Source organism: Monodelphis domestica, chromosome 6, assembly GCF_027887165.1.
Source record: "Monodelphis domestica isolate mMonDom1 chromosome 6, mMonDom1.pri, whole genome shotgun sequence".
NCBI lineage: Eukaryota > Metazoa > Chordata > Mammalia > Didelphimorphia > Didelphidae > Monodelphis > Monodelphis domestica.
Window position 1 is genome coordinate 269690638 of NC_077232.1, and position 24159 is coordinate 269714796.

Sequence of the window (24159 nt, forward strand, 5' to 3'; positions counted from 1 at the left end):
AAATGCTACAGGGAGGTCGAGAAGGAAGAGGATTGAGAATAGGTCCAGAGGCCTTGAAGAGATGATGGATAATCTTGGAGACAATGTCTTCCGTTGCAGGATGAGGTCAGAAACCAAATTATAAGGAGATGAGAAGTGAGTTAAGGGAGACTTGTAGTAGTGATACTAGTAGAGACTTTTCTTCTATGTCTGGTGAGCAAGGCAGGAGAGGTAGAATATATGATAGGAGCAGCATCTAGTGAAGACTTTGTAAGAATGAGGAAGATACTCTTGTTAGGTAGACAGCAAGAAAGGAATTAGATGAAAAGAAATTGAAAATGAGGGGAAAATGGGGATGATAGAATCAAAGTCACAAATAGGAAGAGAGGGGCTATATGTTCATCTGAGACTAAAGAATAAAGCAAAATGCAGGGTGTGGTTAACATCAAGGTTTTGAGAACAGGGGAGGAGCAGGTAAATGATTTTTTCAGTAAGGAATCTAGCAGGTGAATTTAATGTATAAGCATTTATTTAGGTACCTGGGATACAAAGAAAAAAAGCTTAAAAGTCTCTGCCCCTGAAGAGCTTAAATTCTTAGGAGAGGAAATAATATGTATAAATCTTTATCTATTTACAAAATATACATAGATTAGATTTAAGAAAAACATGGGTAGAAGGCACCATTAACTAACGGGGAGGGTTTGGGGGAGTGTAAAAGGTGGTGCCTGAGCTAAACCCAGAAGGAAGCTAAGGATTTTAAGAGGTTTACACTTTGAGAAGGGAATCTATTAGGGGATGGACATGTTAGAAATGAACTAGCTTTGGGTATGCAGAGAAGGGGAAGGACCAGAGAAGTTGTGGAAGTAGAACCATAAGATTTGTCAGCTAATTAGATATTTGGGGTGAGGGAGAGTGAGAAGTTAAAGACAACAAAGACAGTGAGAAACTGGCTGACTGGAGAAATAATGGTATCCTTGACAAAAACTGGGAAGTGTGGAAGAGGGGTGGATTTGGGGCTAGATAAAAGTTTTTTGGACATCCATTTAGAAATGGCTCAACAGGAAATGTCTAAGAGGAAGATATTTGTCTAGAGCTCATGAAAGAGACTAGGGATAGGCATATAGAGTACATGTCTACATGAATATATGTATGTCCCAAAAGTTTTAGTGCAGTTTTAAGCTATCGAAACTGAGGTTTAAAAGCTTAAAACTACTAAGACTTTTGGGACACACACAGAAAAAGAATAATTGGTACAGCCCTTGTTAGCTTATAAAGTCACCAATAGAGTATAGAGATAAGAAGAAACAAGATAGAGCCTGAGGTTCTATTCGTGAAGGGTTGGTGATGATGGGGAAGGAGTAGTCAGATAAGAGAGAACAATGTTACCTATATAGTAAAAAAGGAAGGATGAGAAGAGTAACAGCTATGTAGTGGCCTATCTTTTAAAATGATATTCAAGATACACTGTTACAAAAAAGTAAAAAATTTTATCAATGATCAAATCTGAAAAAGTTGTATGCCTTTCAATAGGCAAAAACAAAAACAAAACAATTAGAAATCTCTTAGCTAAAATATTATAATAAAGTATCCTTTACTCAAACAAAACCCACCTGCAACAGATACCTCCTTTTGTGAACTTCCTTGATATCTTCATATGCAAAAATGCTACATGACCTTCTGAGCTGACTGGGACCTTGTCTTGCTCCTCTTGGAATAATTGGCTCGTGCATGCTAGTGGCAGTCCAAAAGGAGGATAAAGACAAATGTAATCCATGATAAAGTCATTGGAAAAAATGTAATATATCATTTGCAAAGCCTGTTGTGTGCTACCAGGGATGGGAAAATATTACTTAACAAAGGCACAGTTAAAATAATTTTAAAAGCTGAAAATAAAAATAACTAAGTACTTATAAACTATTTTAATACCTGTTAGCCTTGATAGAGAAACACAATTTGAAACACACTATTTGTATTACTGCTATTGGGACTAATGAAGAGAAATATACCAAACCTATAGTATAGTGTTCTAATTCAGTCTAAGAGAAATAGACTTTAGGGAGTGTGTCTACAATGTCTCAACTATTATTGCTAGGCTGGAAGACAAAGATCTAGGTTCAAATTTCTCTACTGACATCCTCATCATCAATAACAATGAAATTAATAATCATCATCATTTAATTCTCATTTCTTTTGATGCTGTTCAAATAGAAACACACTTGGAATAAGACTATTCTTTTATCTGTTCACTCTTTCAGAGGAGGATAAAATGGTTGTCTTTTGCAATTAATTAAGTGTATTGAGCTTGACTGTCAGCTTTTTCTCTAAAGGCTCTAAGAAAGCATCTTCAGCACAACTCTAGGAGCTGACATGAAGATGGGCTGATATATACTTTATCCTCTCCTGAATGGTTTTGAATTCTTTTGCTAGATCTCTATAGTTTCAAAGTTTTTCATTCCATGTAGCTTAGAGATTATGAATATTTTCTTGCAGTGGTAACTAGAGTAAGCTGTATTGATTATGTCTGGACTTCTTAAGAATAACTTTTTAACATATGTAAAACCCAGCAGTAACTGGTTGGCTACAAGGGGGCGGGAGGAAGGGGGGAGGAGGAAGGGAGGAAAAGAACATGAATCATGTAACCATGGAAAAATATTCTAAATCATTTAATTAAATAACATTTTTCAATTCTTAAAAAAAAAAAGAATAATTCTTTAGTCCTTTCTAGTATCAAAAACCTCATCCTTATTTAGTTATAAAATCACTAGTTTCTACATACATACACATGGCTCAGCCATTTGTTTGATGATTCTTGGCTGAATTCCTACAGATGTTGTTCAAAGAGGGCTTTTTGAGTCTTCATTTGGATTTTCATAGGCATTCTGTGCCATCCAATATTTGGTGAAATATTTCTGTAAGGTTATCATGTACTCTGAGATGGTTAAATAAATTCTTTTTTTTTTTTTAAAATCCCTTGCTTTCTGTCTTAGAATCAATACTAAGTATTAGTTCCAAGGCAGAAGAGCTTTAAGGGCTAGACAATTAGGACTGCCCAGGATCACATGGCTAATAGCACCTGTGGTCAGATTTGAACCCAGAAAACCCTGTCTCTAGGCCTGCTTCTCTACCTCACTGCTCCTCTTTCTTTTTAAAATAAGTTCTAATCTTTCTATAGTTGCTTTGGGGTAGTAGGTTTTATTTGTTTTTTTTTTAAATTTAATTCATTTAGAATATTTTCCCAGGGTTACATGATTCATGTTTTTTTCCTTCCCCGCTCCTGTAGCCAACAGGCAATTCCACTGGGTTTGTAAAATGTATTTAGCACATAGCAGAGACAATAGTCCCTTCCCTTCCCTACTTCCCATTTTATGAAACTGGGTTGTGATTTGGGGCAGTCTTTTGATTCTATTATTTAGAAGTGTAAAATATCATAGGTCTTGTGTTTTGTTACAAAGTTTTTATTCAGATACTTTCCATATCTGTTGCCTCTTTTACAATCCAAAAAGACTGGTATTTCATAGGTGTTAATTGCTTTTAAAGTGTTCGCACACCTTTGATTTCAGGACAATAATTAATCTCTTGATACAAAGAGCTACAACCTTTTCCTCAACAGATTTATGCTTAATTTGTCTTGACTGGAGGAGAGTAATGTAATTTTAAGTGTTGCTTTCATGTCAGTTCAATTTGATCCCTTGATTCAAGTTCAAAGCCTTCATTATATGTTTTTCCCCGATCTTCATAAGAATTCTAAACTTATCATGTCTAAACAAAATTTTTATTTCAATGGAGAAAGAGTCCACAAGATTGAGCATCTGTTTAATGTATAATGTGTGTGTGTAAGAAAGAAAGGGGAGGGAGGGGCAGAGAAGGAGAGGGAGAGAGGGAGAGGGAGAGAGAGAGAGAGAAAATAGAAGCCCTATAACTTGCCATCATCTACACACAGATTCTTAATGTATGGTACCCTCTTTAACTCTGGAGTCATACTTGATTTTATTTGGGGAGGAGACAATGGGCTTGGACTCATGGCCAAGCAGAACTATTAGAGGCTAAAATTTACAAGTTATGTTTTATTACTGTTGGTGGCATTTAATAATACAGACGGGTGTTCGAAATGGATGCCAAATGCTCTGGTATTCTCACTATACTTGAGTTTGGTTTGTATATTTGTCAGATAGGAATAAGCTATTAGTTCAGAATTCAGTCAAAGGCTTTGCCTTTATCAATGAAGACAGTACAAAAGTTAGCCCATTTATACAGAATACTAGAATTTTAAAATTGGAAGAAATCTCATTGGCCATCTAATCGAATATACAGAAAAAACCCAAACTATAATATGCCTGACAAATGATCATCCAGGCTCCACTTAAAGACCTCTAAAGAGAAGGAACAGGATACTCCCTCAGAAGTTCTTTATTGCTTATTCAATAATTGCTGAATATACATGAATATTCTTGGGGCTTTGTTCAAATGAGGTAGCATTGAATTCAAGGTCTGGTTTAAAGCTGTGTGAGGAAGCTGAATTGAAAACTAAAGAGGTCAAACGATTTATGTTTCAAACAGCTGTTAATTGATATCAGTTCTTACTACAAAGCTGTTAATAAATGCTCCTGCACCACCAATATCCTAGGGTTGATGTAGTAAGAGTGATAATTTTTAAAAAATGATGCAAGGAAAAGAATTGTATTCCCTTTTGTGATTAATAATAAAATCAACTAACAGTTGCCTAGCACTTGAGTAGGCTTTTCCTTTTATTATCTCACCTAGCCCACATAACACGCCTGGAAGGTGGGTTCTCTGGGTATCATGATCCCCATTTTACAGATTAGGAAAAGGCAGAGGAAAGAAGTCAAGTAACTTGGCAGCAGTCACACAGCTCATCAAGTCACAGGTGAAACATAGTCAAGTCCCTTTTCACATCTCTTATCCTGTTCTTTACATTTGTAAAACTGGGATGAATGATGCTCCCAGTACCTCCCTCCCAGGATTAGGAGGGTCAAAGGAATATTCTGTAGATTTTTAAGGCAGGATATGAATGTCAGTTATAATCAGGATAACCTTTGGTCACTATCAACACAGAGCTCCTGGCTTCTTAGCTTCAGTGAAGCGTTGCTGCATTTTGGCCCTTTGATAGCTCACTGACACTTCCATATCATCATTGACAGGGAAGAGTCATAGAGGGGAGAGAGTGTGAGACCACTGTGAGGGGTCAGATGCTCTGAGCACAAATCTAAGCTCTTCCACTTACTACTTATATGACCCCAAGCAAGCCCCTGACCCTCTCAGGCTAATCTCCTCCCCACCCGGAGCAATGAGGGACTGGATCAGAGAACCCAGAGTCCCTTCTAGTTCTAGATCTCTGTTCCTAAGAAAGTAGAGAGAAAATTTATCAATCCGTTAATTCTCTATTCCATATGAGTCACAAGAAGGATGGGATATTTTTTCTGATTGCCAAGCCTATATGGAGAGGCCAACTATCCTATTATGTTTCAAGCATGAAGAAATGTGTATTTTCTCTAGGATTTTAAAATATTTAAAATAATGTAAACAAACATCAAATTTTATATTTGCAAATGTAGATAGTGTAAGTGAAAATTTAAACAGAAATTTCAAATTGTCTAATGTAAATTTTGTTGTGATTTTGGCCAACTGAAATAAAGGCTTTCCTACACTTTCCTGAATAACTGAATCGTATATTTGCCGAGAGCTCAGGGCCTGCCTTGCTCACGGCTTTGGGGGTTCTCAGTCAGCTATGATGGCAAAGGTGGAAATGAGTGATGGAAGACAGTTATGTGTGTGTCAGCCTGGGACCAAGCTTTGCATGGAACTGCTTCCACCAGATCCAGGGTTAGCCTTTATTTTTATACCCCAATGGATATATATTCAACATACATGCTCAAATGCAGATAATTGGATAAGTGATACATTAACTTTTAACAAATCATATGATTAACATTCTGTGACAATCGACAAACACTGTGGCCAAGTTGACGGATCAAAGGGGTAATAGAAACACAATTCAGTTTTAATATTAACTAATTTTTCAGAATTTCATTGGGGAGTTTCCAAGATGGATTTTGGTTGGTAAATTGAGTCACTAAGGCATGATGTACTAAGGCATAGTGTACAAGCCTCTCCATATGATGATTTATGTATGGGCTTAGGAGAATTTGTTTCTGTGCATGGGAGGAGTAGGGGATTTTCTAAGCACAACTTTGTTAAGAGTTATATGCATGGGGGCAGCTGGGTAGCTCAGTGCACTGAGAGCCAGGCCTAGAGATGGGAGGTCCTAGGTTCAAATCTGGCCTCAGACACTTCCACAGCTGTGTGACCCTGGGCAAGTCACTTGACCCCCATTGCCTAGCCCTTACCACTCTTCTGCCTTGAAGCCAATACACAGTATTGACTCCAAGACGGAAGGTAAGGATTTAAAAAAAAAAAGAGTTATATGCATAAGCAGAAGTTAACCCATGATAGTCTTTTGGGTTTGGTTTTGTGAGTATGATCTTTTGGTGGTATTCTGAGGGAATAATGTGCAAGTATTTGCTCTTAAATTATTTTTTCTTGAAGCTGGGAAAGAGAAACAATAATCCTAGTGATTCTAATAATAAGGGATGTTAGTGAGAGAAGTCAAACAGAAGGGGGTTGAGTGGGTGTCTCCATCCTGCCAAGGGTCCACTTTGTGACCTCCTGGCTTCCATGTGTGATCGTGTCAAGACATCGTGGCTTGACAGCCCCTAGCATTATATGATTATCAGTTCTCTCAGCATCTACTTTGTGAAAAGTAGATAATAAATGTTTATGGAATTACACTGATGTATACAAATTGAGTCATTAAAAACATGTATATACATATTATTAAACACAGGTATCCCCTTCCATATCATAGGGGTTAGGGGCATAGTGTCCCATGATCTGGAAAATCTGCATGGAAATTTTTGGAACTCCCTTTGTGCCAGAGAAAGAGTCTGAATGATTTTTTTTTCCTTTTGTAGGATGGTTACAATAAAATGAATTGTGTATATTTGTGGTATTAATAGGTAAAATATATTGATATTATACAATACCATACACATTTCTGAGTTTCCAAAATTTTATGTGTCACCTGCTGGCCTTTGGGTGTCTTCTTCAAAACTCCCTCCAAAATCCTATTTAATTTCACAAGGTATATGGAAACCACAATGAGGAAAGTTGTGATGTGGAAGAGATACCTGTAGTTTTTTCCTGCATTGCTAAATCACTTTCTTTGACTTTCATGGTTTACTTACTTTGGAGGTAAGGTCTCAATATCCCGAATCTCCCTGGTAGCTGTCATTGTAAACCCATCAATCACATAAAAATGTTCTTTACCGAAGAGAAGTAGACCTTCACTGGTATCTAGGCCTTGGACCCTAGCACAGCGATACATGTGTTGAATCTGTAAGAAAATTGTCATTTTTCAGTCTGTGCAAGCTAACAAAGCTTAGATCACTAGTTATATGAAGTAGGATGTTCTTACTTGGGGCATATTTAAAAAATTATCTCTAGACTATTTCATTTTTTTAAAAGTCTTACTTAATATCTTAGAATTAATACTAAGTACTGACTTCAAAGCAGAAGCGTGGTAAAGGCTAGACAACTGTGGTTAAGTGACTTGGCCAGGGCCACACAGCTAGGAGGTGTCTGAAGCCACATTTGAATCCAGGACCTCCTACCTTTAGGCCTGGTTCTCATTCCATGGAGCTACTTAGCTACCCCAATACAATACACTTGATTTTGCCATTACCATTAACCGCATATTCAACAACCCTTAAGGGAAATATACAAGAATTTGTAATTGAAGTCATAGCATCATAATGGGAGGTTATGAGTGAATCAGGGAAGCCTGAAAGATGGCCTGAGAGTCAGGAGGAGTTTTAACTCTGGCACATATTGGCTTTGGGATTCTTGGTAAAAGTCATTTAATTTCTCAGAACCCGAGGCACCCAAGAGCACAAACTGCAAAATAGGTATTGTTCTGTAATGGTAAAGGGAATTTTGTTCCTGGAAGTCTTCTATACCAAGGAATTCACAAGTCTGGCCAAAGTATTCACATATGTATATAGGTATACACGTCTGTCCAGCTATCCATTCAGACAAAATACAGTATTTTCAATTGGAGAATACTATAAAAACAGAATCTAATCTTCTGTTACATCTAAATGCCTATGGAAGGAACCCATTTCTCTCTCTCTCTCTCTCTCTCTCTCTCTCTCTCTCTCTCTCTCTCCTTTCTTTCTTTCTTTCTTTCTTTCTTTCTTTCTTTCTTTCTTTCTTTCTTTCTTTCTTTCTTTCTTTCTTTCTTTCTTTCTTTCTTTCTCTCTCTCTCTCCTCTCTCTTTCTCTCTCCTCTCTCTTTCTCTCTTTCTCTCTTTCTTTCTCTCTTTCTCTCTCTCTCTCTTTCTCTCTTTCTCTCTTTCTCTCTTTCTCTCTTTCTCTCTTTCTCTCTTTCTCTCTTTCTTTCTTTCTTTCTTTCTTTCTTTCTTTCTTTCTTTCTTTCTTTCTTTCTTTCTTTCTTTCTTTCTTTCTTTCTTTCTTTCTTTCTTTCTTTCTTTCTTTCTTTCTTTCCCCTTACCTTCCATCTAGGAATCAATACTGTATATTGGTTCCAAGGCAGAAGAGTGGTAAGGGCTAGGCAATGGGGGTCAAGTGACCTGCCCAGGGTCATATAGCTGGGAAGTGTCTAAGGCCAAATTTGAACCTAGGACCTCCTCTAGGCCTGGCTATCATTCCACTGAGCTATCCAGCTGCCCCCAGAAGGAAACCATTTCTGTATAACTTATACATGCATACCTTATGTGTAGTGAAGTGTTTAACATGGCACTTATTTAGGCTTTGACAAAGATCTGTGATGTCATCCAGATGAGTGACTGCCACTGAAGGAAATTACAACACCTCCATATCTTTGGAGATGGTCTGATGAGTTACTGTGTGTTCCCTCTGTCTACCTCCCTCCCTTTAAAATCATTACATGATGAACCTCTTTGAACTCAGCTAAAATGGTCCTTGGACCACAGGCCTAGGGTTTAACTCTTGTCAAATTCTGGACCAAAAGCCTTTCTGGTTAGGTCTGCCCTTGCCAGGACTTGTGGTTCCCTGACTAACCTTTGAGGGTTCACTTTCATGGCAAGATTAGGTACTAGAGTACGAATTAATGGGGAGCCTTACTTGTGGAAATACATCATAAATGTATTGAACTTAATACAAAAAAGGCACTTAACTGCTTTTGATGAATTTAATTCACCAGACTTGGGTGACATATCTAATAAGCACTAAAAGAAGTGACAAATATGATTCCTGAGCTATTGTCAGTGACCTTTCAAAGTCTATACAGAAGAGAGGACAAGAAAATTTCCAAATTAAGGAAAAAATCAAAACAAAACAAAAACACAGCAAGCTTTAATTCAATTCCCAGCAAGGATATAAAAGGGAGGGCAAGAAAGAAAACATGTTTTAACTTGCGAAATTTAATAGACTAAGAATGAGTTAGGCCTTGGGAGAAGAGAAACTTGCTAAGTTTTAAACTACCCATGATCATGGAGAAAACTGAATCATGCAGGCATGTAGATGGAAAAGGAATCAGGAGAAACAGTTTTTTCTGAGACCAGGGGGTCAAAGAAATTGGGTACTTGGAAAGAAGTTGGAATTTGGAGGAAGGAAGCCTAGATGCCAAATATAAATGACAAGTCAACAGGAATTAACTAACCTTTGAAATTAAAATGAAGTCAAACAGCAGTGTACAAATACATGTTATTCCCTTAATGACCAACTTTGGGCAGTCAACATTTTAGGCCAACAGTGAAAACAGTGACTAAGGTGGGACCTACAGTTGGGATGGGGAGGGAGGGGTGAAGCCTCTGAATCTCTCAAGTGGAACAGTGAAGAGAAGAAGGCTGTGTAGAAGATGGAAGGAAGGGATTCAGGCTACTCTGTAGAGTAAATCTGGTTTCCCCTTGTCTTTTTTTTTTTTAAACTGTTACCTTGTGACTTAGAATCAATACTTAGTATTGGTTCCAAAATAGCAGCCAAGGTTAGGCAATGAGGATTTAGTGCCTTGCACAGGGTCACACAGCTGGGAAGTGTCTGAGGCCAGAGTTGGATCCAGGACCTCCTGCCTCTAGACCTGGTTCTCAATATGGATGGACATAGGCTAAATAATAGGGTGTTTGGTGACAGCCTGAAGAATACTCCATTGGCATTCTTGAGGGCCTGTTTTTAGCCTTGACCTATTCAAGTTTTTTCTAGTGACACTGATGAATAAATGGTATATTTATAAAATCTGCAAATGTCACAAAGCTGTGAGAGGCTGCTAACATACTGGGTGACAAAGTCAGAATTCAAACAGATCAGAGCAGACTATTCTGTTAAGTTGAATCCAAGATTCACGATAAATTATAAGTATTTATAGGATATTTATTATATACAAGATAGTATGCTGGGCCCTGGAGATATAAAGACAAAAAATGAGCCTGGAAGAGTACTTGCCATAAAAACTTACAATTCTACATGCTTATGTGTGCCAACAAATAAATATAAATTTCAAGAGGGAGAGAAACTAGCAACAAGGGGAACACTGACAAAGGTCTTTTGGCCACTGAGCAGTGTGTTGAAAGAAACTTGAGATTTTTAGAGGAAGAAGTGAAGAAGAGATTTGTAGGGAGGAGATGGGATATCAGATGTGGAACATCACAAAGAGGTCCGCTAGCCAGGAATATAGAGCATACAATATAAAGTATCATGAAATACAACTGGAAAGATAAATGGGAGAGAGTCTATGGTTGGCCAAGCTGAGGAGCTTTTATTTCATCTTAAAGACAGTAGAGTCAGAGAAGTCAGGAAAGTAACTATGTTGATATTTTTGCTTTAGGGAATATGTAGGATGAGCTATAGGGAGAAGTCATTGGAAGCTGGAAGGCCAGTGCGATGGTTTAGGCAAGAATTTCTGAGGTTATAACCTAGAGAGGTGGACATGGGTGTGAGGAGAAAGAAGGGGACATATAGGTTTAAACTGAGCTGATTATTGTTTCATGTAAAGTCATGAAAAATCTAGGAAATCTAAGTTTCTACAGTATTTGCTGCATGAGAAAATGCTTGATTCATTGACTATAATTTAACATAATTCCAATGTTATTCAAGTAACTTAGTCACTTGTAAACTATATTACTACTTTAAAAAAGTGGCATATGCCAAGTAAGCTTCACTATAGAGAAATTTTGGCTGTCAAAGGACAGGAATGTGAAGGAGGACTTAGAAGGGAGGATACCCCTAGCGTACTTGTATACTTCCTAGAAAAGTTAAAATAGCACATGAAAACTGCCTTTGTTCTCTATTCCTCCATGATACTTTGACAAGCTCCTGATGTAAGAGGTTGAAATTTATTTGAAATTTTGTTTTCTCCTGAAGTAGAAAGGATTGGTGATTCTTTCATTGTAGGTGCTGTTTTCTAAGCAACTGCTATGACGAGACTTAGTAACAAGACTTTTCTCTTAAAACTCATTTCAGCAGGAGTCAAAAAAAGTATGATGGGAAGAAAACAAAATCAAGAAAGTCTCATCTCATGTCCAAGTTTAAATTTATTGGCTGTAATATTAGACTATAAAAGTCCAGAGTCAGAGTGAAAAAATATATTTTTATAAAAAAAAAGTCTGAAAAGAGATCTGGGAGAAAATGCTTTCCTACAATATCAAGATGCATGTCTACTTTCTGCTTTTGCCCTTTTTCACAATGTCAATAGTAAAATTCTAGTAATAAAACGTAAGCCCCACAGGTTCTTTTGGGGTTCTGAGATTTTTCTCTTTATTAGCTTCTGCTAATGATTCCAAGAGATGGTCTAAAATTCTGATATCTGTTAAAGATCCAAGATCTCAGTTTATCACAGGAAAGAAAAAAAGAGATTTCTCTGGCATCCTGAAAAGTATCTTACAGACTACATCACTGACCAGTCTCCCCCAAAATATTTCCACTAATGTTCTTCAGTAAAGTAAGATCAAATGTTTTTCAAACACACTACCTTCTCTCCCTCTTCTAGTAGGCGAAGTAATGTTGCATTATCTGTTTTCTCTTCTTCCTCTCTAGAGCTGTCCTCAGCAATTTGGTCTTGTAGTTGTTCTTGATTTTCTTCATCCCCCCCATCAGGAGCAGAACGAGATCTTTTCAGAGGAGGTTTAACCAAGCCTGTAATATTATTGTAAGAAAAAATATCAATGTTATTGTTATAAGAATTAGTTCTGCCGTGAGACCCTTATCTCCTGAAATTTTAGAGAATGGGAATGGAGAGTTCTCTGATGTGAAATCTTTGGTAGGCAAAAACCATTTACCAGCTTACAAGGGCTTGTCTGTCACTGTACAGGGCCCTAAATTCAACTCAATAAACATTTATTGAGTAACTACTATAGGCAGAGTGCTGTATTGAGAGAGGACAAAAATGAATATTAGCAGGCTGTTATTAAGTTTCTACTATGTATCAGGAATTTTGTATTTTAAAGTTGTTGTTCAATCGTTTGAGTCATGTCTGACTACTCATGACAACAACTTTTACTTGACAAAGATATCTGGCAATATCTTTGCCAGTGATCTGCCATTTCCTTCTCCAGTTTATTTTACAGATGAGGAAACTGAAGGTTAAGTGACTTGCCTAGTGTGACATAGCTAGTAAGTTCTGAGGCTGGATTTGAATTCAGAAGATTAGTCCTTGACCTACCACTACATCCACAGCACAATCTAGTTTAAAGTACTTCTACGGAATTCACAGTAAAAACAATAATTTTTCCAAAGGTCAATAATAAGGAGTGCCATCTGTTAATTATTAAATTATTGCCAAAATAAAAATGTTAATGCCATGAAGTGCCAGATTACATAATATTTGGGAAGACCTTTGTTGTGCTGTTCTAGAGATATACTGGCAATAGTTTGGGCATGCACAGCAATGAGTGTGAGCAAATTATCTGGCCACTATAAAAGTAATTACAATCAAATGGTGGTCATTCAGGAAATAGCATATATTTTGTGAATGAAATAAACTCCATGATTTTTTTTCCTTTTGTTCTTCTTACTAATTATCAGCGTCTCTACCAAGTAATGATCAGAAACAGGTGAATGAGTAAAAACATCAGTGATAGGGAGCCCAAGGAATAAATGGAGAGAATTGCATATATCATAAATATCTCCATCAACTGGGTTAACATAGCTCAGTTGCAATTGCAAACTCAGGCTCACAAATGCACAGCTTCACACAACCCTAGAAAAGCTTAGGTAAGTCTTCTGGTCTCACCTGGTGCTTTGAGACATTAGTCCTGAATTGTTCTGATTACAGTTTTTTTAGAGTTAACTTCCCTCTTTTCTAACTGGTGTGATAAATGAGGAGGCAAATTCTCAGAGCTGATGTCTCTCTTTCTTCCTCACCATTCTCAGTGGTGCTAAGTAGTCAGAATTGAATTATTCATTTTGCATTCATCTGAATGAATAAAGATTTAGAACCAGATTAGTTTGCTCAACAGGTAGGCAACATAAATGGAAACCTTCTGTATTGGCTGAACTAATAATTAATAAGTAGCAATTCACACTTACAAAGGCTTTAAGAGCAGCAAAGTGCTTTACACTGAGGAAGGCATTCTATGATAGATGAAGAAAATGGGCTAAAAGCAGCTCAGTGCCTTTGTCCAGGAACACTCAGATCTGAAGCCCCTGAGGTGGCATTTAAACTTGGGTCTTTGTAAATGGAGAATGATATTCTATATCATGCTATATCCAGGAAGGAATAAGAGAAATTCTTGGCTTACACATGTGATTCTCTAAGGCAAGATTCTCAATAAAGGGAGAACAAATACAACAGAGAACTAGAAGATATTTTAAGTGCTAAAAACTTTAGAAATATAAAAATTTCTATGTTACTCCCTCTTTCTAGCATAAAGGTAACTCTGGATTCTCAAAAATTATGACAGTAGAGTAGTTTTGGCCAATTCTACCAAACTGGAAAGACGTTGAGTATGGTCCTCACAATAGACTGGATCTACAGCTTAAGTCTCAATCAGTATGAATATTGAATATCCTGGAATGGCTGCATGTATTTGAACTTGTACTACTTGAAGTTATAATTATGTACAAAATGATAAATGGCTTTAGCCCAATGGAAATATGCAATGTGAATTTGAATGCCCACAACTGCTTCTGGAGGAATTATTTGCACTAAATGGGAGCTAGCCTAGCCAAGCCTAGCTGAATGAAGAGACAGTAGGACAGCTAGTAGGTGGTATTTTTTTTTTTGCCACAGCAACTAATGAAAAAGATAAAAATACTTTAAGGATCTTTATCTAAGTGGTCCCCTTTCATTTCCACAATGATGATAACAGAGTGGTCAGAAAAAAGGGGAACAGAAGGTGTTAAGAATTTCTTTTTAGTTTTATACCACCCCAAATTAACTTTAATGTTGATATTCTAAGTGTGCAATCTGTGTTCAACAAGTAACTAGTAGAAGCATGACTCAATCATACATATTGGCATTCTTACTATAGATGAAACAAACAAAAAACAATAGAGCCATAAATAATTGGAAAGCAGCTTAAAAATCCTTCTTGTAGAAATGAAGGAAAGAGTTGCTAGAGATGGCTTTATCATATCCTAAAAGACAAAAATACATTTTCAGGGGATATTTGGTCATCTTACCTTGTAGGCCCATGGATGCGCATATGTGTGCATGCGCGTGTGTGTGTGTGTGTGTGTGTGTACTGTGAATCTTAAAAATTCTCAGACTACTTCAGAAGATTTGATTAAGCTAAACCCATTTTAAACAATGGAGGGTACTTAGTCAGGAATGTATGTGAGAACTTTATATTACTCCACCCATACTTAAACATACTTTAGGGGAAGATAAAGTTGTAAACTCCTTACTGAACAATGAAAAGTACTTAACCCATACTTAAAGTAAAGCTAAAACCCTTAAGCTGGGTCTATTTTTAGAACTAATACAAAAAGGTACTAAGTACCTATGAAGGTCAAATTAATCACTAAAAGTTCAAGCAAGCTTAGCAAGAGGTGTGAGGTTTTAGTCTACTCAGGTGTGAATTACTCAAAAGTTTTAGTCTACCCAGAGAAGTTGAGAACTAAAGAAGATGTGAATTAAGAATGGTTAGTCCTGTGAAAACATCTATTGTGATTGGTAGTTGTGAAAACTTAGGGGAGGTGACATAGGAGAAAATTCTCTTTAAAAGGAGGTCAGAAGGCCTCTGAACTTAATTCAGCTATGGAGCTGAATTGGAGGCTGGTCTCCGTCTCGGTGGCTGAAAGGGAATTCAGCCTTGGAAGCTGAAGTGGAGCTCAGGAGCTGAAGTGGAGGGTCTCTCTAAACACTAGAATCTTGCTTGGGAAAAATCTTGTGGTGAGTGGATTAAAGACCGACTGATCTCTCTTAACAGGACAGAAGAAACCAATAAGAAGGTTCAACGGCTGAGATGGCGATGCAGCAAAGCACTGTGGAGTGCTTAGGGCGTGTTGGAGCACAAAGGACAACACGGCCATCCAATGCAACTGAGGAAGTCTCCAGGAGTAACGATTTTTCGTGGCATTGGACCCAGGCTTCCAATGCGGAGAGAGTGGGACTGTCTCTGTGCATCGACTTTTCCACTTAAATCTCCTTCACGCACAAGTGTCTTTGTGCACACTCATCTACATCACAGATGAAAGTGCACAAGGACAATCGTTATCCTCGGTTACCGAGAGACTACAACTATACTATAGATCTCTCCTAAGGCTTAATTAAGCCTAGGCTGGCCTAGCCCTTTTCTCATTATTTCCTTTTACTCTCTCCCTTTCATTAATTCCTTTATTTGTATTAATTAAAATCTCCATAAAACCCAGTTGACTTAGGTATATTTCATATTTGGGAATTTTCCCATGGCGACCACTTTATTTATAAAATCAAGACACTAAAAATTATCTTTACAGTTTTGGCAATTCAAAGTCTTGAAACCATATTTTCGCAGTCACAGTTTTATGGCAACCACTCTTTTAACTGTAACAGTTTACAAATAAGGATAAGAGGATCTTAACTACCTCTGATGATGATCCTAATTCAAGGAAGCATAGAACTTGAGAAAGTGATCTCAGTGACCAAATCAGAATACACCAAAAGAATCTTCACCATACCATATCCAATAAATAGTCATCTAGTTTCTGCCTAAAGACCTTGATGAAAGTGGAACCCATCTCTCTTGATAGCCCACTACATTTTTGGGCAGTTCTTAAGATTTTATGAAGTTTCCCTCTGATATTACACTTAAATTGGCCTTTTTGTAACTCCTATCCATGTGCTCCTGGTTCTGAGTTGTAGGACCAAATAGAAAAAAGTCTAATTCCTTCACTGTATGATAGCCCTTCACTCATTTGCAGACAATTATCAGATTTTCAGCTTCTTCTCTTCTTCAGGTAAAGAATACCTAGTTCCCTTCAACAAATTTTCATGACATAAAATCAAGGCCCTTCATCATTCTGATTACCTTCCTCTGAACCTACAATAGCTTATCAATGTTCTTCTTAAATCAGTCTTTAAGCCTGAACACAATAATCAAGATGTGGTCTGAAAAGGGGAATGTTCTGGAGATTTTTTTGGCTGCTCCACCATACTGCTGATACGTATTGAGCTTGTAGGTCAAGACAACTTCCAGATTGTTTTCACAACTACCATTTAACTTCAGCTACTTAGGGAGATCTCTAGTTGTCAAAATTCAAGACAATATATTTGGCTCCAAAAGTGAGACAGCCACTTTCTGTTGGTTACAATGCATCAGTGACAATCCAAGAAATTATCTATTAGAATATTAACTTAAATAACTAAGTGTCCTGGCATGTGATACCAAGGTGGACAAACTACAGGTGTTATCAAAGAGCTGGATAGCATATAACATGCATTTGAGCGCAATTACGTGATGCCTGACTTTTCACCTCTGGCACAAAGATTAATCTTGTACAATTCTGAAATAAGTACTTGCTCCTAAATTGCCACAGGATTAATAAATTAATCATGACTCTCTACTATTCCTATCTCTTCATGATCTAATATAAAGAAGTCTAAGTCAGGCAGCCTGTAAAAGGATAAAGTATGCATATGATCAATTTTGTTCAGACACAAAGAGGCAGTAGCCTAACCTTTAACTTTGGCAATTGTATCTTCTCCATGTTCTGGTTCCTGCTGTGTAGACTCGCCTTCTGAACTTTCTATAATGGCATCTTGGACAAATGCTGGATTTCCGGAAGCTAGTCGCATGTAGTATTCCTTACTGTCATAGCTTACTGCTCTCCGATACCGAGCAGGTTTCTAAAAAATAATGAAAGTAAAGACTCATTAAACCATTTTTCTATAGACAAGAAAGCTATGAACATTAAAAATGTAAGTTTATTAAGGGGAAGGGCCATGTATTTTTGTTACACATTTCCCAGATGTTAGTAATCAGTAAGTACAGAATTTTCTTTAACATGATGAAGATATAGGCACTTGCTTTAACTGTGGCCAAATTAATGCCCAGTAAAGAACATTTTTTTAATATCTTGTCTTTTGTATTGTTATTTCATATCTAAATATTTGTAAGAGTTAAAGAAATATTATATTGTAATGATGACCCTATTGGGAAAGAATAAAAATACCAACAGTTCTGTACCCTCAGCGATTAACAAGGGGAAACCAGAAAAAAATCCCTCCACAGTACTACACATATTACTAATAGGCTACACTGCCCCACAAATAGCCCCTTCCAACTGGATACAAAAATTTACCTAAGTTTCTCTTGAATCTTGGGTTTGTATTTCAAAGTTCTCCCTTAGCTCTAATCTTTCTATTAAAAAGTGCTGGATAGTCTTCTACTCCATTAAAGATTCATATTTTTCCTTCAATAATTATACTCAATTTTTCAAAGTAAGCTATTTTTGGTTATAAACCCCCATGCTTTGCCTTTTGAAACATTCCAACTCGCCAGCTTTAGAGTAGAATCCATCAGGTTTTCTGTCTGTGGTTCCTTAGTTCATCAACTGCTTCTTTTTGGATATTTGCAGTATTTTTTCCTATATTGTGAAAGCTCTGGATTTTGGTCATGAAATTAACAGAAATTTTTCTTTTGGAGCCCTCTCAGGAGATGTTTGATGATATCTTTTCTTTGTCCTCTGGTTCTACTATGCCATGGGCAGTTGCATTTATGATTTCTTAAGACACAGTGCATGGGTTTCTTTTTTATCATGCTTTTTAAGGAGTTCATTGATTCTTAAATAATGACTTCTCTTTTTCCTATTTTACAAGTCAGGAGTTTTTTTTTTTTGACAGCAGAAATCTTTTTTTTTCCCAGTCTCTTGATCTTGTTTGCTTCCTCTTTTTTGGAGTCTTTTTTTTTTTTGCTCATTCTAATTTTCAAGGGGTCTGTTACTAGGATAAGTTCTACCACGTTATGTTCTAAGCTATTTTATCTACTTCCCATTCTGTCTTCCTGATCTATTATTTCATATTAAAAAAAAAAAAAACTCTTACTTCATGTCTCCTGGAATCTGTTGTGGAAAACTCATTTTTTTTTCCTTTGTCTCTTGGCTTAAATTGTTATGAAGTCACCCATTTGGGGTATCTCTGGATCTACTGTAATTCTTTGCCTCCACCCTCCAGCCAGCCCCCATGGAGCATTGAGGTTCAGAATACTGGATCTTCAGGATCCTCAGTGGTATCCCAAGATGGAGCAAAAGAGACTTTGGAACCCTTGGATCTAAAGTTTCTCAAGATTGATTTTTCCCCCAGTTTGTTTTCTTATTCCTTTTAAGAATTTGGTTTCTAAGAGTCTCTTAACGTCAATAAAAATTAGTTCAGAAACTGATGTGACCTACCTGTCTCATGTTTTCCCTCATGCATTCACTTTTACTTGAAATGCTCTTGCTTTTTTCTTTCATCTATACAAATGCTATCTATTCTTTGTATACAGATTGTAGTTTCTAAATACAATCATGCCAATTTAACTTTTCTTTTCTTATTTTTTTTTGGTATGGACTTATGATCTCATTGATGTGGGGAAGTCCCAATGTAGTAGTCCCTTCAATTATCCAAATGAGCAACTGCTTTATATCTTATAGTTTCAGGGAATGCATATATATATTAAGAGAGAATATGAAATAAAATTTTCCTCATCCTAGGGTGCACTCTCTCATTATCTCTCTCTCTCTCTCTCTCTCTCTCTCTCTCTCTCTCTCTCTCACTATGCTGCCTCATAGAAATAAATCTACTTCCAAGGTCACATGTCCAGGTATACTCAATATAACATTAACTCAGCTAACACTGTCTGCTAATGAAATCATTATAGATTTTATATTAGATTATAAGCCTCACTATAAAGTCACAACCCCACCATAGTACCTGATCTGCTCAAGTGAGCATGCATTTACCAATACTATGATTCCTATGCCCATCACATTTCTATGTCCAATATTCTTTCTGAACAAATTACTGACATTGGGCAAAGAATCCCTGTACTTATAAAACAAAATTAAAAGCAACTTAGCTTCATTTCCTATGTCCATCTGGTATGAAAGTATATGGTTAAATGTATCTACAACTTAAACAAATTATCATGTAATTGGAAGTTATATTAAAAAGGAAAAGATAACAGTAGTAATAGTGAGTTTTAGAAAACTGTTATAAGGAGAGGTTTGTCTCCCCTTATTTGCCCTTGTTAACATTACCCTTTAAAATATAGACAATAATAAGATAAGGATCTGAAACAGCCTGTAAGATTTACACTAAGATCACAGACTCAGTGAAGGGAATGTCTCCCATCATTCAAACTTCTTTGGATAGATATAATAGAGCATTTAACACCTTAGATCAAATACTTTCATAAATAGGGTTACATATAAGTTTGTAATGAGAACTAAGTTCTAGAATCTTTGTTTCTAAAATATATTTGTTCTATATTTTCCTTTCATATAAACAAGAAAAATTTTAATATATTTCTCAATCTGCAACTGCAATCTGCAACTGCAAACTGCAAATCCATGCTATGATATAGTATTGTCTGATGATGTATAGAGATATTATCTGCCCTGCCATGATGAGATTAAGCATACTTTTTGCTCATATAATTGCAAATATAAAGTCAAAACAAGAACAAGTGTACTTTTATATGGAGTCTGCTTCTAAACATAAAGATGGTTTGATATAATGCTTAAGCCAAATTATCTTCCTTTTAAATTCATAACAATATCACAGAGGGATAAAAGGAGGGATAAACAGGGGCTAGAAATTAAACAATAAAAAAATGTAAAACATAAAAATAAAATTTTGCTTAGAAATAGAGCCATCCAACAGAAAGTGTCCTAAGAATCCTGTAACTGAAAATTTAGAAGACTAATACATGCTCAATAGAAATAAGATCCCTTTTTAAAAAAAGTAGGGTACTGAACTACTTATGAAGTTTTTATTATAAAAAGTAGTTATTTCAAAATAAATGAAGGTGTAGTTAGTGAATATGTACATGAAAAAGAGTATCTAAGGGATTACTACATAGAGCTGTAATTCTGATCTATGAAATTCTTTTTCTTTAAATATTTTTTGGGAAGCATTCAAAGTACATTCAACTAACCAACAGAATAATTTAAAAAAACTAAATTTTTTATTCTAATGTAAATTTTAAAAGGTTTATTCTTTATAATAATTTCCCCTTCTACCTACCTCTTCAGTCTCCCCAACTCCTCCCACACACACACAAAAAATTCTTTAATTTTATGATGTCCCTTTAATGTAAATTAATACATATATAATATTTATCAAGCATGACTGATTACTAAAGCCATATGTTTTATTATGAGCAGTAACAATTTAGCCAGTTAGTGAGCAACATACAAATTCTGCAGAAATGATTAGGCAGATTGGCAAAGGGCAGAAGAATATATTTCAGCATGAATGTACTAAATCTTTAAACCTTAAAGTACTTATTGCAAAAGCAAATTGGAAAACCAGTCTTTTAAGTTAGTCTGTTCTATCATGCATTAAAGACGATGTCTGTAGTTGACACTGTTTTATGGCACTTATGCTTTACCTTTTGAGGAATGGTATCATCAGGAGGGTCAAGCTGCTTACTTGGGGTGGCAGACTGAAAACAGGGGATTAAGTACAAAGAGATCAGAAAAAAAATTGTGTGTGTGTGCACGCGTGAGAAAGAACATATTGACAGCAAGCCTTTCTTGAGTTATCGGTGAAATACTAGCTAAAATACTAGATATGGGCTACACACTCAAAGAAACTAAACTCAGCAGTCTAGGCTGTTTGACAATCAAATTTTGCATTGTATGAGTTATGAATTTATGAATGACATAGTAATTTAAGAAATCATAAAATTTCTACTATTGTTGAAGATCAGTACCAACCCTCCCTCTCTCTCTCTCCCTCACTCTCTCTCTCTCTCACACACACACACACACACACACACACACACACACACGCCTAAAACCTAAAAAATTCCTTCCATGGGCTAGATATTGTATTGTTTTATTGGTTCTCACAACAACCTTAGTAGGGAAGTTCTATTATTATTTCTATTTTACAGATGAACAAACTGAGGCAGACTCGTCTAGATCATTTGGAATTTGAACTCAGCCTCAAGACATCATTCTATCTTCTGTGTCATCTAGCTGAAATCCACAGAATAATTGATAATCTATTGTTATTACTAATAAATAATCAGGACCCTTTTACATTCTTAAAAATTACTGAGGACCTACGAAAGTTTTGGTTCATGATCTTTATTGATATTTGTAATATTAGAAAATAACTGAAAACTTTAAAAATGCATTTATTCATTTGAAATGAAAAATATCACTACATAGTAACATAAATTATGTTTTTTGAAAATAATTTTATTTTCCAAAACAAAAAAAAGTGAAGTGACACATATTTTTGAATATTTCTTTAATATCTGGCTTGATAGAACTGTTGGATTCTAATATTTGCTTCTGCATCTATTGTGATGATATAACGACAATAATAGTAACAGCTAGCATTTATATATCACCTAATATGTGCCAAGCACTGTGTTAAGAGCTTTACAAATATTAACTTACTTGATCCTTACAACAATGTTAGCAGAGTGGTTCTATTATTACCTCCATTTTACATTTGGGGAAACTGAGGCAAAAGCCGTTAAGAAACTTGCCCAAAGTCACACAGCTAGGATCTGATGCCAGATTTTAAATTTAGGTCATCCTGCCTTCAGGTCCACTGCATTACCAATTGTCCCTTATGTTATTCTGGCTGAAATATAGGAAAAAAACCCTGCCTCGTACATGTGTGGTTGGAAAAGGGGAGAATATTTTAATAAGCAAATAATATAATATTTGATATATACCAAATTTAACATATAATATTGTATAATCATCAAAACAGTTTCAGTTGCAATGAGGGTCATACAATTGGGATTAAGTGACTTGCCCAAGGTCACAGAGTCAAGAAGATCTGAGGCTAGATTTGAACCCAGGCCGTCCTGTCTTCGAGGTCTAGCACTCCATCTATTTTGCTATCTGGCTGCCCCCTTCTACAGCATTCAAAAGTTTGCAAAGCTCTTTAAATATATCATCTCATTTAAGGCTCCAATAAACTCAATGAGGTAAGACTAGTATTTTCATCCTCATTTTAAGGATGAGAAATCTGAGGCTCAGAAAGAATAAAAATTAAATTCTGCTTCTGAAATTTTCTAACTGGGAAGTCATCTAACATCCTTGATGCATCAGTAAAAGAAGGGGATTGAACCTTAGAAGGACCTTTAAGGTCCTTCTAAGTTCTAAACTTATGCTCCTACATATAATTTGTCCAGATCATCCAGCTAGTTAACAGTCAAGAGGCAGAATTTGACTGAGGTCTCTTTCTGACACCAAATCCTACACTGTTCCATGCTAACATGGTGAGTCTGATAAAAAGTGTTAATGAAACAAGTGAATGAATGAAAAACAAAATAATGAATAACAATAAAATAATGAAAAACAAAACATTTACTCCAAGTATTAACTAATTTATCCCAAAGCTGCAGATGTGAAATACCTATAACTAATTCCCTTATCTGAATTGATTTGGCAAAAAATGCATCCCCCAGTGGGTGTTATCAAGAGCTTTAAGTCAATACATAAGCTGGATAAATAACATCCAAAAGAACTAAAAGGAAGCCCACAGAATATATTTTCTAAAACTTGGGTATAATTTTACATTTTATTCCAGCAGTCCTCTCTGACAAAACCCAAGGCTGTTTTCACTATACAGTAAACACAGCTCATAACTTTAAAACTGAGCTGCAGATGTGAAATACCAGACTGTAAATCACACACTGCTTCTCTACCCTTTCATCTTAACCTTTCTTTCACATGTAGCTTGCCAGGCTTGTAGCCCCTACAACTAGGAAGGCTAAGGCCGGTGGATCACTTGTAGGGCTAACCACAAGCTGGTACTAATACCTTCCAGGCATGCAGAATAATTTGGGCCCAAGCTAGGAATAGGAGACATCATGCCATATATGGAGAGAATCAGGAAGTCAGTTGTGTCGAGTGTGAGGACAGTAAAGGTCTAATGACAAGTGGGAGAATTTGTATTTTAGCTAATGGGAAGAAGCTGCCCCTGGAACTTCTTAACCAAAGGACCAGTAAGGTAAGACCTATGCTTTTGTCATTTTAGTAATTGTGTGAAGGCTGTATGGGAGAATGGAAGAGATCCAAGACAGAGATCAAGAAGATGGTTATTGCACTAGTTCTGATGGGAGGTTGGAGAGTTTCAATTACAATGGCGGCAATGGGAGTGGGGAAGAAATATGACAGAAAGAGAATCAACAAGATTTAGCAATTGGTTGGCCATGAGTAGTGATCAGAGGGGCTGAAAATCTGTGTAACTAGAAGGATGGTAGCAGAAGCAGGGATATCTGTGATTATCTCTCCTGAAATTCCAGGACTTTTAAAGGCATTTCCAGCAGAGTATAAACTTTTATAGGTCCTATCAAGCAAGAAAGATTTCAAATAAGTTTAGTGAATTATGAGAGGCTCATTCTTAGAGAGTTGGCCACTAGCTCTCTAACTGGTGACATCATTGTCAAATTCTAGAAGAAAAATGCTGAGTTTTGTAAAGAGCTACAATTCCAAATGACCCTTTCAATAGAGCCTTCAACAGAGAGGGACCCTG

At 36.3% G+C, this 24159-nt stretch overlaps 1 protein-coding gene across 19 annotated transcripts in view; it reads right to left on the reverse strand.

Annotated features, from left to right (window-relative positions):
* Positions 1–24159, reverse strand: part of WDFY3 (WD repeat and FYVE domain containing 3) — a 364899-nt gene that overhangs the window by 40255 nt on the left and 300485 nt on the right. For 14 of the 19 annotated variants that reach the window (XM_056803219.1, XM_056803214.1, XM_056803225.1 and 11 more), the window contains 5 exons: positions 21044–21097; positions 17130–17298; positions 12001–12164; positions 7242–7390; positions 1590–1710 (listed from right to left, as the gene is read on the reverse strand). In XM_056803219.1, coding sequence (XP_056659197.1) covers positions 1590–1710; positions 7242–7390; positions 12001–12164; positions 17130–17298; positions 21044–21097 — 657 coding nt within the window. The remainder of the gene's footprint in view (positions 1–1589; positions 1711–7241; positions 7391–12000; positions 12165–17129; positions 17299–21043; positions 21098–24159) is intronic. The other 5 variants (XM_016423066.2, XM_056803228.1, XM_056803220.1 and 2 more) reach the window with 1 other exon arrangement.